Here is an 18,893-nt window from a genome sequence, read left to right on the forward strand (position 1 = left end):
AAAGATATATAATACAATTTTATTACATTGTAATGTAATGTAATATTGATAAAAACATGTGTCAGTTCTTCATATTGTTGAAGATTCTTTTTTTATCAAATATGATAAATTGTTTTAAGCAGCTAATTAAAATAATTATATTTATTTATTCTGAAAAAAATTAGAATCTAGACATATTAATAGATGTAATCAATTATTTGTGTTAATAAAAAGTATTTATACTAAAATGTTGAAAATGTAAGTAGCAAAAGCCACCCAATGACTTGCAAAGTTCAAATTGGCCCACTTATACAATGTATGCTTCATATTATAACCCTGAAAATAATAGTTTATAATATAATAAAATATTGTTGGATTAATTTTAATTAAAAGAACCTGTTTAAGATTTTAAATTAACATATTAAAAATTTAAAATATTGATTCATTCATTAACAAGGAAAAATAAAACTAGTACAAATTTACATTAATATATTTATGTATTAACAGACAATTACTTATATATTAATTTAATAAAATTAAATTTCTTACATAAAGTACTTTGATATTTTATTGTCTTTTTAATTCTAATAATGTCACAGTTTATAGGATAAGATAACGTTTTTGTCAATGACTGTATAAAAAATCTCTGTATAAAGGAGGGATTAGAAATGAATGAAACTTTATTAGTGCAAACATACTGATAATGGTAATAAACAATTACAATATCATAGCAAAGGGAACTTGTGTTTTCCCATGAAATATTTTGTGACAGATTTACCCACAGATGTTGCAACTTGCAACTATGCTCCATATCCTTCAGTCTTGTATATGGTCAAAGCTGATGTCCCACCGGCCCTAAAAATCAAGAGTCCAGGCAAACCATGCTTGGTCTGCCTGGTCTCTTGATGTCTCCATCAAGTTGCCACACTTTGTGCTTGTCTCATGATCAGACAATCATCTCTCTTGGTCTGCCTGATTGTGAAGTGTTAGGGTCACACCCTAACACTTCACAATCAGGCAAGGTCAGAACAGCATTCTGCTTACTTTAGTCCAAAATGTCATCTTTACACACAGTTGGTGGCATTTGAGAATGTCTTTGCACCATACAGGCATGCCTGGCATTTGAATGCCTCCAAATTTTGAACCTTTAGAATACTGGAATAGCAATTGTAAGGTGCTCTAGTGACATGATCTGACATTTAATCAGTATACAGCTGTATGTCAGGTTCTGAACTAATCAGGTAATTCTATCTCAGTGCATAACTTTTTTGTCAATAAGTGTATTATCAAAAACAAAAATTCTTGTTGTTTTGAGTTTTTCAATGAATGGATTTGTTATTCTCATACTGAATATTTGCTTTATTGAAATATTCAGTAGGCAATGTCACCATCAACAACATATTAAATAGCTACATCAATTCCTTAAATAAATATCACTAATAAAAATAACAGCAAAGCCATATTTTATATGAAAAATGCTATTGTAGTTTTAGCAATTTTATACTTGCTTTCATAAAAAAAATACTTGACAGAATAATAGTTAATCCATAACCATTCAAATGATATATTATAAAATTAATTTACCTTCTGATTATTTTTTGTTATTGAATAAATGGTCAGATAATTTAATCTTTTCTGTTTTTTGGTCATATTGCAACAAACTCATGCATTCTTGACCTTACATTATTTTATGTATAACTAAATAATTAACCATGATAGTCATAAAAAATTATTATTATTTTGCTAAACTTACAATCAAAATTATTATTCCATTTGTTATATAACAAATTTTAACATATAGTAGTAATTGTTTTTTAGAAAATTCAAATGGAGTAAAGACTAATTCATAAATATATACACTTCTCACAAACATTAATAGTTCAAAACTATGAGAAAGAGATGTACATGCACTCAAGCGCATCATTATTTTCAATACAAGATTATTCAAGAACAACTTAATGGTTTAAAAAAATTACTGTTTATTGCAAACTAATACTAACGTACAATGAAAGGTCATTTCTAGAAAAATTCTGAAAGTTTTTTCGAGACAAATGCCGTAAGTTACTTCCTCATAAACTTAAACTAAATCTCTAAAACCATTTTCTTCCTTTTTTAAGGGCTCTCTACCCTTCAAACAATGAGATAAATTAATTACTTTGCTTCATATTTACTTCCAAGGAAGAATAAGCTACAGTATCAATGATCAAAAACAAAGTTCTGGTGAATTACAATTGCAATCACAAACCCATTCATATAATAGTTTCTTTTTCTAATAAGCTTCAATGAATCAAAAATTAGGTATCCAATTTTTTTGTTAAAAAATGTAGTAATCATTGCAAATCTATTTTCATGCATATTTAAAAGAAATTTATATAAAATATTTTGTATCATGTAAACATAGGAGAAAGAGATTAATTTACTTTATTTTTCTCAATGGAAAGATGAAATTTAAAGTAAAATTTAAAAAGTAAAAGAAAAGTAAAATTAAAAATTTTATACTTAGTTAACATTTGTAAGATATTCTTGGAAGTAAAAACTAATTTGAAAATGGATAATAATTGTAATCCAAACAACCTCTGTCATAATAAAACAACATGCTTGTCAAAATTTTAAAATATTTTTACAGATTATTACACACTTTCTTATTTATCAATTTCAAGAACCAATGTTTTAAAATAAAGTAATTTTAAAATATATCACTCATATGGGTACTTACTTCTTCTTGTACTGAAGAGGATGTATCAAACATTACTCCTAAGTATGCAAGATGAAACATAGCAAGAAGACCAAAACATATATTAATTATGGCCACATAAGGATGGGACTGAAATAATTAATAAAAATAATAATATATTTTATGTAAATATTTAAATATTATAAAACTGTTTTTAAGTATTTTTTAAAATTGATATATTAATAACTAATTGGATTGCTAACATTTATAGAAAAAACTTGTCATTAGCTTTAATTTCTAATATACATCAATGCTAAATATAAATATCTTTTATTTTGTAATAAAAAAATTATATTTATCTATTGACAGACATATTTCACTTTCAAGGTAAGTTACATTACAAGACCAATAAATTTTACTTATGACAAAATTTAAGGAAACTTGACTGAAACATAATAATAAAAAAAAAAGAATTTATGTCAATAATAAGCATTTGTTTTTTTTTTATAGAATGTACTGTACATATTGGTCATAAATTAGAAAAACATTTATGTTAACATATTATTGTGGAAAATAAATACTATTTAAAATATATTAAATATAGATTTTTGTTGATTATTTTGGTATGAAATTTTAATAATTTTACAAAATTAATACAAAAATGAAACCATATGCATTGCAAACAAATTTTTAATTTCATTTACAAGGTCTGTTACAAAATTAACCAAACCTTAAAAATACAGAAAACTAGCAGTGCCATTTTTAAAGAAAATTTTGATGCCAATAAGTAGATGCGTTAATGTTCTGTGATATTTGGATAATTAGAAGCTTAAGTTGTGCCTAAAGTGACAGTATTTTTTTGAACATTGGTCAAAAAATGAGCTTCAAAGAGCCAATATTAAGTTTAGTTTTAAATTCAGTAAAGCATTTACCATAACACATTGATGAAAATAGAGTATGGTGATAATTGTTCTATCTTGTACACATATTTACAACTGGTTTAAACAGTTTGTGATGAAGACATTTGTGAAAATGATTGGCCAGATCATCTGGAATCATTGAAGGAAACACTGGCTGACTGCTTTTTCAAATTCTTTGGTTATGTTAGAAAATGAGTTGAGATTATGTAAAGTCACAATTTATCACATTTTAACTGAGCATTTGAAACTTTGTAAGGTTTGCTCACAATTTGTTTCTCATGCATTGACTGATGACTAAAACTTATCTTTGCAATGATAAACTAAATCCATCATTAAAAACTTCTCATAAGAGTGCAAACTCATCAAATTGATTGTTACAAGTGATTACATAGGATGTTTCCAAAATTATCCCAAAACAAAGTATTAACACATAGAATTACAAAAATAAACTGAAAAAATAACTTTTGACTTCTGCAAATGGTAAGATAATGTTCATTCTTTCTATGATTCGATCAGAATTATTAACAAGAAATTTGTTCCAGTGAGTCATATAATCAATGGTAATTTCTATTTGGACATTATGAAGTGTTTTTAGAATGAATCTGTCCTGTTCGGCCTTAACATTGTGAACAAGGCAGTTGGGCTTTGTTGCACAACAATGTGCCATGTCACCATGCACCTATTGCAATTGCTTTTTTGGCAAAAATTTGCTGCATTTAGCACAGTCCAATTACTTTTTGTTTTTATGAAAGTATTATGACAATAATACAAAAAATCCAAAAAGTTATGAAGAGCATACTGAAGGTCATTGCACAAAAGCACTTAGAGAAGTCATTGAATGTATTAATTGGACATACAAGTCAATATCACCACAGAAAAAATATATTTTAAAATAAAACAAAACATTTGTCTCAAATAATTGCCTGTGGATATTTTTTAAAATATCAGTTATTTTTGTAACACACTTGTATTGTCATCTTTCACAGTAACTAAAATCCATTTACTATAAATGTATTAATTATTGTTAATTATAACATTTACAATAATGTCTATTATACTTGTAAACAAGTAAATTATAGAAAAATATTTTTCTAGTTACATAAATTCAACTAATTAGGCAATTTTTTAAAGAAATCAGAATAGTTTATTTATTAATTTTTTCAAGAAGACATAAAAGACATAAATGGTTTTAATTTTATATTTATTTTTAAGGCTGTTTAACTTTTTTTTTATTTTACAAAATATATTATTTGTAAAATCCATGTTCAAAGTTAATTTAGTGATTAAGTTTAATCATTTGAAATTAAATGATTAAGTTTAAAATTCAAAATCAAAAATATGCCTTCTACATATTTATATAATTAATGCTACTAATATATGATTACTTTTTATTCATATTATTTTTAGATTTTAATGAGATATAATTTGTTGTTTTTTTTTACAAACTTATTACAGAGGAACTTTTTATTATGTATATTACCAGGCATTTGTAAATGAGAACTGATGAGGGATCTAACACCTGAAAATGCATATTCTGTAATTAATAAAGCCTATATTTTTTACCAATTGCCTGAAAAATTCCTGTGATAAGTTTGTAAAAAAGCAAATTTATGCTTAATCAAAATTATCATTCTATACTTTTATAATCTGAAAATAATTATAAAAACCAAAACCATTTGATGTATAAAGTTTTTGATTTGCAATAATTGTTTATCTTGTATTCAAAATAACTGTGTCAGTTGACAAAAAATCAATTCAAAATATAGTAGTAAACAAGGTTTAATTCAGCTCCTACACTTAAATCTTTTGAATACTTGAAAAAAATTTTGTACATATAAAAATTGTTTTTAATATCTAATTATTAACTATTAGATTTTTATATAATTGATTTACTCACACTTTTATATGTATGATCACAATCCTTTTTACATTTTCGAGCTAAAATACAAGCATCAAAAATTGTGCCCAGTTTTTGTCGTAAACCTATAGAAAAATTACTTTACATTACTTTGAAAAGGTAATACCATAGCTCAAATATATATATATGTATATTTGAAAAGATAATATTTTTACATAATATTAATAAAAATTCATATTATATAAAAATTTTATCCTGAAATAATATCACGTATTCATTTTTTCAAGCAGTAGATGTTTTCTGCTCAGAAATATTTATGGTAGAAAAATGCATTTAGTCACTTTTCAGTTTCCTTTTCCTAGACAGTGACACATTAGGAAAGTGAACAAAACAAAACAGACAATACTATCTAGAAATATCATGTCCTCTCTTCCTCTCTTCTGCCATAATGTTTAAGTAATATGATGTTCCTGATAAATTTTAATGATGATTGCAAATGATCACTCTGAGTGGCTTGTGTTGTGTAAAGAAACAGAAAACAACTGAAAATGAATAGAATATAATATAGAATGGAATGCATGAAATTTGAATTAACTTAAATATAGAACAACATAATGAGAATTAAAAATAAAATAAAAGGAATAAAAAATAAAAATAAAATATATGTTGTGTGTAACTACAAGCCATACTGCTAAGTGAAGAGAGTACCCTATCTGACTTAATATCTCTACAGTATTTATTGCATATAATATTGCTTTGACTTTTGTTTCCTCATGCACCATAAGCCAAGCAGATACACATAATACATATGTACACAGTGTATTTTCGGACCAAGAAAAGGCACCATGCATCTTTGCAGGTTATACAGAGATTGTACTTGGTATGTTTGAATGTAGTTAACTTCTCAATGATTTTCTCTAACAGTCTTAAGGTTGTATTCTGAAGATGACTGCTTAAACAGCTAAAAATTTTTCATTAATAAATAAATTTTTTGGTAACGGTTTAAAACTGGTTTAACAAAGTTGAAGTGGTGTTAAACACTGTTTTCAGCTCTCTTTTGGTCTTAAATAATTTGCTTTTTCTGTAGTAAAATGCATTTTTCTGCTCAGAAAATTTCTAGTCCTACCTTCGTGTTTTTAAATTTAATAAACATTAGTTTTGATTAATTTATAATAAAACAAGCACTCAAAATACATCATCACATATATTACCATAATTTGGGGTGACATGGATGATGGATTGATGTTATTTAAATTCTCAAAGAGAAGAAAATACCAGGTATGATTTTCATACTCCATCATTCAAAAAGACTTGCAATTAAAGATGTTTTTATTTCATTCACTTTATTATATAGTTAATAAAATTTAAAAAATGTATGCGGTATTTTTCCTTCAAGAATTTAAAGAAACACCTCTTTATCTAAATGATTATGTAACTCCAATAACATTATTGATGTGATCTTGTAAGTTGTCTTAAAAAATACATCTTATACTTCTTAACAACTTCAGCAGGTGATATATGAAGTAATCAAATTCCTTTCTTTTTATTTAACGTTTCTTTTCATCCCTATACATATGGTAAAAAGAAACAGTAACTTAAAAACCATACTTGTTTCTATTTTACAACTAGATTGTGAAAGGAAATGCAATTTTGTTTGCAAAAAATGTCTATTAAGTACTTAGACCTTATGTTATGCTCAAAACAAAGACAGCAGTGGCGTGTGATGACAATTGATGATAGGGAAGCTGTGCTGGTCCTGGATAGAATCATTGGAAGCATTATATGATATTTTGGTGTGTAGCATCCACAAGCTAAACTGTGTGAGGTTGGTGCTCTGTAAAGCACATGCACAAATGCATATAATCTGGCTGCTTTACACAATTCAAGTATTTTTGCTGTGGAAGCCATCCCGTATTTGACAATACGGTGCTTCCATTGGGAATATATACATACAGTAAACTCTCGAGTATCCATGTGCAGATTATCTGGTTTGCGGATTATCCGTGCATGAATTTAATTTTTTTAAAAATAATTATATGTGTATGTATTTTTTAAATAGTCACTTGCTTTCATGTTTACGCATCCTATAAGTGTGCATGTGTTTGTACTTAGATGTTTGAAGCAAGTGGTGGGGGTATCTGAAGTCAGCTAAACTGGTTTTAGTTAGGCCACTTCTTTTGTGCCGTACGTTTCTTTTCAGAGGAGAAAACGATAGTGAATACATTTATACAAAGTTTCGTTTAGTTGCATGTTATAATACGTATTACAATTTATGATTTGATTATATGTACGTATGTATAATACATATTATACATAATATTCTGCTGACACTTTGTTGGAGTACATCGACCAATGGGAATTCGAGTATGACGACATAATAGCACTTAAAAAAAATTCGAACTGATATTAAAAAATCATTAAAAGATTCCTGCAAACAAACCAAAATCACAGATTTTCTTAATAATAATGAGCATTAAACATGTTAAAATAATTGTCTGCCTCAGAAATGTATATTACGTTGTATTTTAGAAATAAATAATTACAGTTCAGATTATCCGTGTTTTTTGATTATCTGTGCCACCTCTCCCCACCATTAGCGCAGATAATCGGGAGTTTACCATATATGAATTTATATTCGAATATACAATATCTTATCATTTTTTTCACATGTAGTATAGAAATTTGTAATAACATACATAATGCAGTTATAATAAAATATTAATTTTAATTAATTCAAAGTATGTTAAAATACGAAAATAACTGTGCAATACGTATTTATATTTTAGAAAATATTTTTACAAGGAAAGCAGCGTTCCACAGCTTCCATGGACGGCATGCCACTGAAAAACAGCTTTTACAAAAAGCTCCTCAAATCATCTGGATAATCTGAAAAACTGATTAAATAAATAAAAATGAAAGAGCTTTTAAAAAATACTCAAGTCACTGAAGTTATCAGGAAACTTCACCATACTTCAAAAATATGGTAAGAGCTGATAATGGTTCAGATAGTTTCTTAATAACATCCCCATATATAAAAACATATGAATAGATCTATTTAGGTTCTTCAGAGCTAGGTCTTAGACTTCTTCATATTTTAGACCATTGGTATTAAAAAAAGTTGCATGGAATGAATAAAAACAGCCATTTTTGACGTTTCTCATCCCACAAACTCAAAATCATTGGATCATAAAAAAAGATCAATGATTTTAAAAAAAGCATTCAAAATATAAGTGATTTCAATGAAAATTTAATAAAATGATACAAAGACAACACCTTAACATGATTTTTTTTATAAAGTGAGTATTGTAAAGTGACACTTGCTAACAAACATCAAAAAAGTGTATCCAACTACCATAACATGCAAACCAGACTAGCATCTAGAACAGCATTACCAACCTAACAAAACATAATGCTCGTATTTTAAAAAATAATGTCCAAAGACACAGCATTAAAAAATTTCTGATTTGTTGGGTTAGTTTTATTTTTGTATCAGATACAGAAAATTTTCTTCAAGTTTTGTTTCTATTCACCCCAAATTACAGTATCAAAAATCTTCAGTATTAAAACACTACATTTTTGATTTTTAAAAACTTAATTTTAAAATTAATTTAAAAAAATTAATTTTCAATTCTGCATGACAAAATCATAACATGAACATTTGCAAACATTACAACCACTGCAATAAAAAAATATAAAGAGCAAACAGTCGAAGTCAAAGCTAAAAATTTGTCTTTGACTTCAACTGTTTGCTCTTTGTATTTTTTTTTATTTGTTTAAAAATCCAATAATAATGAAATAAAAGAATTTTAACTTACTATATTCAATATAGGTATAAAAGCCCAGTGACAAAAGAACTGCTGCCAACTGAAAATTTAATCCCTATGATATAAAAATGTATATTTTATTGAGAAAGTTGAAAGTTATTGATTTAAAATTAAATATACAAGATTTATTTATTTATTATTTAATTGGAATGATTTATTATTATTATTTCTTAAAATAATACGATCCAACAGTATTTTGTTCAAATAAATTATTTATTTTATTAAAAAAACATCTGAAAAACACTACTTTCAACTGAAAATTATAAAATTACTCTAATACTTACATGAAGAAGTGAACTTGCTATATATGTCAACAATACAGCAAAAAAATTTCCAAATGGTCTCGCAGTTTTAAAAATATCTAAAAAATTTTTTTAATAAATACAGTCAAACCTCTGGTTTCAAACGACTTGCTTTTTTAACAATTTGGTTTACAAACAGAATTTTGAATGCCATCTTTGTTTCGGTTGCCATACGATAGCTTGGTTGCCGAACAAGCTACTTGGCAAGATACGGTCACAGATGGTCAACTCCCTATACTTCTTATGTTCAAGAAAGTCGACAACCTAACTAATCAACGATGGGACTATCAATTCAGAAGTTACTGGTGCTGATATCGCCTAGCGTCATTAGACGTCACGACAAGAACCATCGATGATGATGTTATTCAAATTAGATTTCAATGCATATGTGGGCAAGATACTACTACTGTTATCAAACGTGTCACAACTGAATTTAAATCAAATTAATTAATAAAAACCATGTTATATAAATGGCATCCACAAATCCATGTTTAAAGGTGCTTAACTCAAGTTTATTAATATAATATTATATATTTTAATATTTAATTTAATATTAATACTAGGTAGCTAGTTAATAAAAAATAATAATAATTAAAACTGTGGTTTTTACACCAAAACTGAGACTAAAATTAAAATTAATTAATTAATTTAAATTAAAATTAAAATCAAAGCAATTGAAAGATAATATTTTGGAACGTGTGGATAAAGTACTTGTTGGACTTGTTTGATTTGGTTATATTTCATGCAGGCAGTCAGAGTTGACTATTTATAGCACTTCTTTGTAAAATGTAAGTTTCAGTTTCAGTTGGCAGTGATGGAAACACTTTGTTTTTGATATATATTACATTTATAGGCATTTTTATGCATGAAATACAGCTAAGAAGGTAAAAATAGAAGACCGTTTTGGGGGTCGGAAATAAATTAATCCATTTTACAATGTTTCTTATGGGAAAATTTGTTTTGGTTTGAAAACAAATTGGTTTTCAAACAACTTTTAGGAACAAATTAAGTTTGTAAACCAAGGTTTGTCTGTAAATATAACTTTTTCAAATATTTAATTAAAAATTCACCTTTTTTAAAAATAATTTATTTTATAAATAGATGTACAATACTTAGCTAAGTGCATAAAATTACACTATCTCATAATTATTTAACTTTAAAATTAAAATAATTAATAATTTCAATTATTTAATACTCAACAATATTTTCAAATTAAACTGCATTATTTCATAAAAAAAGATTCATTTTTCAAAGATTAAACATTTTATTTAAAGAAATAATAAACAAATAAGAAAATGTTTTTTTAATATTTTAACATACAAAAAATAAATTTTAATTTTCTGTGATTACTTTTCACTGTATTTTCCAACAAGTTTATTAAAATGAGAGCTGCTAAGACCATGCTTTTTGCTATTTCCTTAGGAGATACAATTCTTCCAGATAGTGGTATCTTGTACTTCAAACAATTCTAACCTTGAATGCTTCAGAATTTAAATGCAAAATTTGATAAAAATTTGACTCATAGTTTGAACTGCATGCACAGTGAAAAAATGTGCTTGAAACATAAAGCAATCTGTTGTGTGTCCAAGTTGTCTCTCGCTCTTGCATTATGCTTGTAAGTTGTTTCTCTTCAGTGCTTTTTTTTGCTTTATTTTTAGTATGTTTGATTATATACATTGTATTGTGTGTTATTTGTCAATTTTTAACAATTTCTTCCTGTAAATTTTCTTTGTCGAGAGCTCTTGTGTGCCCTGCAGGTTTTGTATCCTTTAGCTTAAAATTTTCCAAATGGAACTTTTTAAATTGCATTCAAAGTTTAGGAGCATCTTTCCCATACAAATTATTGTTACACCACATTACAATTGTTTTTATTGTTTATGTGGTGTTATATTTTATTCAAAAGTCATAAAGCACAAAACCTATGCCCTCCATGTTATTATATCATCATCAACATACCCTAGTATAAAATTTAAAACTAGTACTTGTTATTTTTCTTCAATTTTTTTGACTACTAATTCTGTTAGTACCTGCAGTGATTGGTAACTCTATAAGAACTCCTATATTTGGCTTGAAGAATTTTTCATTAAAGTGAAAATATGAAGTATGTATTATGGTTTCATCTTGGGAAGAGCATTCCCCAGAAGTCATTGTTTTAACGAGTTCACTTTCCATCAACTAGTTTTTCAGGATAAAGACAGGGTCCTGTTGTTAGGGTATAGGAATTCCAAAATTTTTCTTATGTATTAGGTCATCTTCATTTCCTTTTAAAACTTCTACTTTGATCTTTAAACACATTCTTAACAGTCCAATCATAGTCTTTTATTTTTAATCTGATCTATTTTGCTAGAACTTTTTCTAATAGGTTGGTGAGTCTCTTGTTAACAATTAGTCTAATTCCATGAGGTCTTTATGAGTTTTGACATATGCAAACATTCTGAGAAACTTTACATACTGCAATTGCATTTGTTTAGCAGGTTTGAGCATCTCTCACTTCTGAATATCTTCCTTATTCATGAATCAATCTGTCTTGTGAAATCCTCCTTTAACTCCATGCATTCAGTTTTCTATATGTGCTTTTGAAACTTCGTTCTATACTCTTCCTGCCTCACAATTACAAATTACTTACATTTGTCAGTATCTTTGTTACATTTGTACAGACCTTGTTAAATGAGTTCTGCCTGTTCTAGCTAGAGTTTAATCCTCTTTATCATATTCCTTTCCTTCCCATTTCAACATTTTCATTAAGGAAAGTGTATACAAACACATAATTAATATCAAGAATACAGAATTCTACCCAAATGAGTGAAAATGGTATACAGCACAGGAATACAAACACATACAAGTACAGAAAACACAGCAGATATGCAGAAATCTTTCACTAAACTTACAATGGGACCCCCTCTTTTTGGTTATTATTATCAAATTGTGTTCTTTCTAACTTGTGAGTAACATTTATCATGGAATTTTGTAACATCATAGAATTTAAACATGTGTATAATAATTCAAAAACCATTGATGGTTTTTGAACTATTGGAATTTTGTGGATTTGTTCAAATTTAATTTTTGTGTGCTGCCTCTGAAGACAAGCTGTTTAGCTCAAAAGTAAGGCATTTTTTGAATTTTTCTGTACTCCTGAAGCCATGGGAACATTGTGTGAAAACAATCACTCTTGTTCTTGCTTTTTGTAATAATTCCAAAAGATGTATACAGATATCCCTCATAAACATGGTTTGAAATTGGAGACATCTCCTGTACAACACAGTTTCTGGTTTCCCACTAACACAGTTTGGAAAATACTCTGTATAAAATTTCACAATTTTTAAATGTAAATTCCATTATTTGGTATTTTTTTTCATTCAAGTATGCATGTGTGTTGTCTCAAATTTGCTCACAGATTTTAGAATACTGAAATTTTCAATTTGTCTTGTGCCTTTTGTCAGATTTATTTTAATGAAAACCGATAGAATTTTTTTTCTTCCTTGTCCCAGCTTTCCTATCAACCAGGTATCATTGTCGTTGCTTTCAGACTTTAGCTCTTAAGACTGTCACTGTTTTCTTTTTATAGATTAATCTTCGTATTTAGTAACATTTATTTAAACATTTTTAAGCAAGTTTTGTTAAACTTTTTTAACCATAGGTAAATAATTGTTCATAAAAATGACAAACAATTATTTAAAATACAGCAATATCTTTGTATTCAAACTGTTCCCAACTCAAACAATTCAGTATTCCAACACAAAATGTGGAAAAAAATTGCTTTGTACTTGACTGAACAACATGACTCTCTAGAACAAATTTTCAATTAATAACATATTTTTATTTTCTCGTACATAAAAAATTATGATAAAAGTTAAAAAAAATGAAGACATTGCTGATATTTCTGATCAAGATCAATTAAAAAAAAAAGCTCAGAAGATGACAATACTCTGTAAAAAGAAAATGCCTTTGTTTAACTAAAATTAATATCATTGTGTCATATAATACTTTTAATTGTGATTGTTAGTTAATTATTGATTGCTTTAAAAAACACATTTCTTTTAGTAATGAAAAAGAATAATATACTTTTTGTTAACTTTTGGAACCTAACTCCACATTTTGCCTCAGTCCCTTGTTTCATATAGCACGAATTCTCATAACACAGCACTTTTTCGAAATGTAACTACTGTGTTATATGTGGGATACCTGTATATACTATATTTATTCACATATAAGACAAGGTTTTTCTTCATTTTTCACTGCTTCAAAAACCCAGGTCATCCTTTATGTGCAAGCGAAGGATTCTTTAGGTTTTTGCAATAAGTTTGTGAACCATGTATTTGCATTTTTTACTACGTGCTTATCCTATGGTGTTTAAAAACAAAAATATTTTATCTGGGTCATTTGAATCGTTCTTGTGTATTGCAGGAATAAAGATGAATAGCAATAGGAAAAGCAAAGCTTTTGAATTGAATTCCAAATTGAAATTGCAAAATCACATGGGAGCCTGATATAAGTTTTAATCCATTCCCACGTGAAAACAGTTAATTATTAATCAGAATTTGAAGAAACTTGTGTGGATTCGACTATTAAGAATTGGCAAAAAAGGTTCCGAATTACATGAACAAATTATGTTGTCGATTTTACAAGATTTTTCTTTAAAGATTAAAATGCCAGTAATTTTTGCGGGACAATGTGTGCATTTATGTGCATTTGATATTTTATTTGTGATTAGACAAAATAAAATTAGAATTGTATCAATAAATCCGATTTTCTTTATTTTAATCTTTAAAGTCACACCTCGTCCTATATGCAAGATTGTCTTACACGCAAATAAATATGGTATATATATCAAATTATTACAAAAAGCAAGGGTAATATAATATATAAATACACACACACACTTATTACATTTGAATTTCACATATAATTTTCATTCTCTTCATAAACTACAGATATTTCTATACTCTGTTTATTGCAATGTAATTTTAAACCAGCTTTTGAAAGCATATGCTAGAAGAGTCACAAACTAAAGAAATTTCCAGAATTAGTAATATCATTATTCATACCTAACTGAAAATGATTTTGATTATCATATCTCATGGTGCACATGAGACATGTACTAAGATGCAAAACAGAATGTTACATTTGACAATATGCTATACAATGCAATGTATTGCAGAATTTGTAGGCTACATCTTAATGTAATCATTGATTGATAAGGTAAAAAATATTCATAAAAATAAAAAATATTCAAATTCTAATAAATTTTTAGATGATAATCACAATTGTTAACACACACTAATATCATATACAGTAAAACCTATCTATGGTGACCATGCACGGTTCCTTTCAAAAAGTAGTCTTTTAGACAGGTGGTCATCCAGTACAGATGGTGCTGTAATACTGTATTTCCACACACATTTTGCACATTTTTTAGCCATTTCTACTAAGCAAAACTCGATGTGAGCAAAAATAAGTGAATTTTTCAACGATAGAGCTATATTGGTACTGTATTTTATTCTTATTGAATAACTCGATTAACAGGAGTCATCGTGATTTTATAAGACAGATTTAATACCAATATTTTGAAGATTAATACAGTATTTGATTATAATGCATGCTTTTTTCCCCGACTTAATTAATTCAACTTGGTTCTTTGTTCGCTCCTAAGTTACGTGTATTACGTCATCAATATAGAAGTGCATCCTATCTCTCCAACACTTCAGTTTTGGTTTTCGTTAGTTTAATCTTATTTTAACTTTAAAAATACTGTATTTTTTTTTTTTTTAATATTCAATATTTTCTTAAGTACAATAAGAAAAATTATTAATTAATAATAAAATGATTTTATTATTTCTTCTCATAATACAATTTCACTACATCAATGACAATCGTGGAAATGAAAAAGGAAGATTGCCTGTAAAACTGATTTTTGCATTAATGCATTTATTGTTTTTTGAATATTTTGCATGTGAAAATTATTACTTGGAGATTATTTTTCTAAAAGTATCGTGAAAATAACGTAGGTTGATACAGAAACTATTTATTTCACATGTACTGTATACAAGCTTCAAAAAAAATTAAATTTTATCAAATGATGAGATTAGCCGATTAATTGCATCGTGTAAAATATTTTATACCCCTAAGGATAATACTGTAGGTCTACAGTACAGTAAATTGCATTTCCCAACAGTTAAACTTTACCACTAATTGCCGTTGTGATAAACTATTTTCACTTTCTATGATAACTTTAACATGATCTTCTAACAATAGCACTTCACATTTCTTTTGTTTTTCAGACATTTTCAAATAAATTGAAATGAATTTCCTTTGTAGCTGGAATACCTGCACCTAATTTCAAGAGTGGGAGAAGTGCCCAAGGTGGGTTCAATCAAGAGTTTAGGCCAGGAATGGCAAACCATTTTGAGTCCGCATGCCATATTGTAAGCAAACTTAGCTTTAAAGATGTTAATGCATGCCAATGTCTCAGACTTCGAATAATGATATTTAAAGAAATTAAACGAATATGCTTTAATTCGAATAAATGTAAAAAATCTGATTGAAAAAAAGATGATCAGGTGATAAACAGAAAGGATGATTGAAAAAGACAGAAATCATATGCAATGTTCCTTCTAATTTTTTTTGTAGATGAGCGGAACATATACTTCTCTGAGCAAAAAAATTTTTCTGAGCATATGTATATAAAATCATACTTTTTCCTATAAAAACTAAAATAATTACCGTATTTTACGGACTATAAGACGCACCTGAATTTTGGAGGCAATTTTTCGAAGAAAAAAGTGCGTCTTATAGTCCGTAAAATACGGTAATTATAAAGTAGAGATTAAAATTCATTTTAAAACATACTTCCATACAAAATATTATCTTTTGTCAATGATTTAATGTATTTAATCAAAATATATGCAATGATAATCATGTTGCAGACAAAGTGAGAAATAAGTAAACAACATTTCAAATCAGTGTGCATGCTCGCCTGCGTGGCACATAAATTCTCGTGCACGGCAACAATTTGAGCAGTGCCCACCGCGCAGCTTAGAGGAAACATTGATCATATGATACATTACGTGCCAGATGATTTCTCTTACGTGCCACTTTGGGCACACGTACCATAGGTTCGCCACCCTGGTTTAGGCTAATTCATTATATTAGGAAGGAGAAATGTTGTTGAGATAGGGTTCAAACAATAGTTTAGACCAGATATATTTGCACAAGTGGTCGCTTATTACAGTTGTTGTATGTTGTTTCTGACCAAAAATTGGTGCCTGCGGTTGCATTACACAGGTGATCGTTTGATACAGGTAACTTATACAAAGACTCTGTGTATAAACTATTCCATGCCAAAAATTTTTGCCCATTTTGACAGGTGCCTGTTGAATGCAGCTGGTCATCTTAAGCAGTTTTATTGTATATATGTATATATGTGAATATATATATATATATATGATGATGATATGCTCAGTTAATACAGATACCAAATGTTATACCAAACCAGAATCAAGTATAATTAATAAAAACAATTATTTAATTATGTTTGTGTGTAATATATATATATATATATTTCACATTAGTCACAAAAATGATGTTAATACAGAAAATAAATTATGACTAATTCTTAATTAAGTCTGTTTAACTCGAAAAACAATTTATTAATAAATAAATAAATTAGCTTACATAAAATAAATTAAGATAAATTTAATTAGCTTACATACAGGTTTTCAGCCAATAATGCATAGGGATATTCCAATAAATAACTACTTCTACAAGAGATCTTGGTATTTCAATAAAAAAAGGTGATACAACTGGCATTTCCCTAAAAATTTATTATATAATAGGTTAAATATTGTTTTCCTTATATCCATTAAATGAATTTATTACAGCTACATTATTGATAAAAGTTTATACAGTATAACCTGTGAATAGCAGATACCACCAGGACTAAGAAGTTTGTCTGCTATTTGAAGGTACAGTACATGCCAGACGCCATATTGTATTTTTATCAGGTCATTATAAAATGAAGAATATGATGGATTACGAAAACATCAAATTTGCATTAAGAATGTGAAAATACCGAAAAGTATACATAGCATATACAGTATATTATTTATCTTTTCAGCTGTATAAATCACATTTTAATTGAATTCTAAAGGATTATATAGAATACTTTAATTAAATAAAACATAAACATTGACAAATTATTAATTCAACAAAAATGACCTGAGTGGAAGTAACAAAAAAGAAAAATGAAACTGTTGTTATGAAGAGAAGGGTGTACGAAGGTTGGTTTAGGTAGGTGATGACAGTTTGAATGTCACATTATGAAGGCAATTTGCTAGCCACTTCAAGGAGTAAGAAATATATTCGGTATTCTTTCATTTACAATGTCATTTTTGATCTAAGTGACTAATAAAAATTGATAGTGATTTGTCTACTTTGTAGTTATTGAGTAGGTGTAATTTTTCGAACATTTTTGCTTTTTCCAAGAAATGATTAATTAAAAATTACTTTAGCCACCACAAAGCTGTTAAGATAATAAATTATATCATAAATGCAAAAAAATTGAATTTCTTCCTACACTTTAAAGTGATTGGCAAATCACCTTCACAACACAATCTTAGAACTTTCACCAAATAAATGCTGTTGTCTTAACCTTAAAACTGTTTCTTTTTCATTACTACTGTACTACAGTTCTTGTCAAATGGATGAATAACTTTGGAAAAATTTATGGCGGACATGGGCAAATGCGGCTCCGAGAGCCGCATGCAGCTCTTTTTGAGTTACATGTAGCTCTTGCTGAAAGTGTTAATTTCTGTTTTTTATTATTATTTTTACAATTTTATTTTTATAATTTTGTGAAAATATGTTTATTAAAAAAATTCAATATTTGTTTTATATTAATATAATAAAATCGCACGCCTTACCATACTATCCGCCACGACAATACAGAACTGCGGCTCCCGTGCATTTTGCAAAACCTACATTGCAGCTCCCACTGAACTCTTGCTTGCCCACCCCTGGTTTATGGTTTCTTGGTACCATAAGCTTAATTCCAACAATAAGACAGAGTTTAATGACATTAATATGTATGACAAGTTAACCAGATTAGTCTTCTCTAACAGATAAAGAATACTGTTTGGCTTTTTACAACTTGCCTTCCTCCCATTCCTATTTTAAGCTAGTCTTTATTTGATGCCTATGGTCATAATTTGTCCTCTGAAAAACTATTTGAACCAAATCTTTGTTTTAGTTTTAAAATATTTTGTATATAATTAATTCTTTCAGAGTATTGAAAGTGGAAGTTTGTGTTTATTAGGTAGGTAATGGATGACGGTGTCCATT

The 18,893-nt window shown here is 27.6% G+C and overlaps 1 protein-coding gene across 1 annotated transcript in view; it reads right to left on the minus strand.

Annotated features, from left to right (window-relative positions):
- Positions 1-135: 135 nt before the first annotated feature.
- Positions 136-18,893, minus strand: part of por (Protein-serine O-palmitoleoyltransferase por) — a 40,726-nt gene continuing 21,968 nt past the window's right edge. The window contains exons 8-13 of the mRNA XM_067263294.1: positions 17,267-17,367; positions 9,540-9,616; positions 9,247-9,310; positions 5,471-5,556; positions 2,696-2,803; positions 136-315 (exon numbers count right to left, since the gene is read on the minus strand). Coding sequence (XP_067119395.1) covers positions 217-315; positions 2,696-2,803; positions 5,471-5,556; positions 9,247-9,310; positions 9,540-9,616; positions 17,267-17,367 — 535 coding nt within the window. The 3' untranslated portion in view covers positions 136-216. The remainder of the gene's footprint in view (positions 316-2,695; positions 2,804-5,470; positions 5,557-9,246; positions 9,311-9,539; positions 9,617-17,266; positions 17,368-18,893) is intronic.

Source organism: Centruroides vittatus, unplaced genomic scaffold (genome assembly GCF_030686945.1).
Source record: "Centruroides vittatus isolate TY-2023 unplaced genomic scaffold, ASM3068694v2 contig_1758, whole genome shotgun sequence".
NCBI lineage: Eukaryota > Metazoa > Arthropoda > Arachnida > Scorpiones > Buthidae > Centruroides > Centruroides vittatus.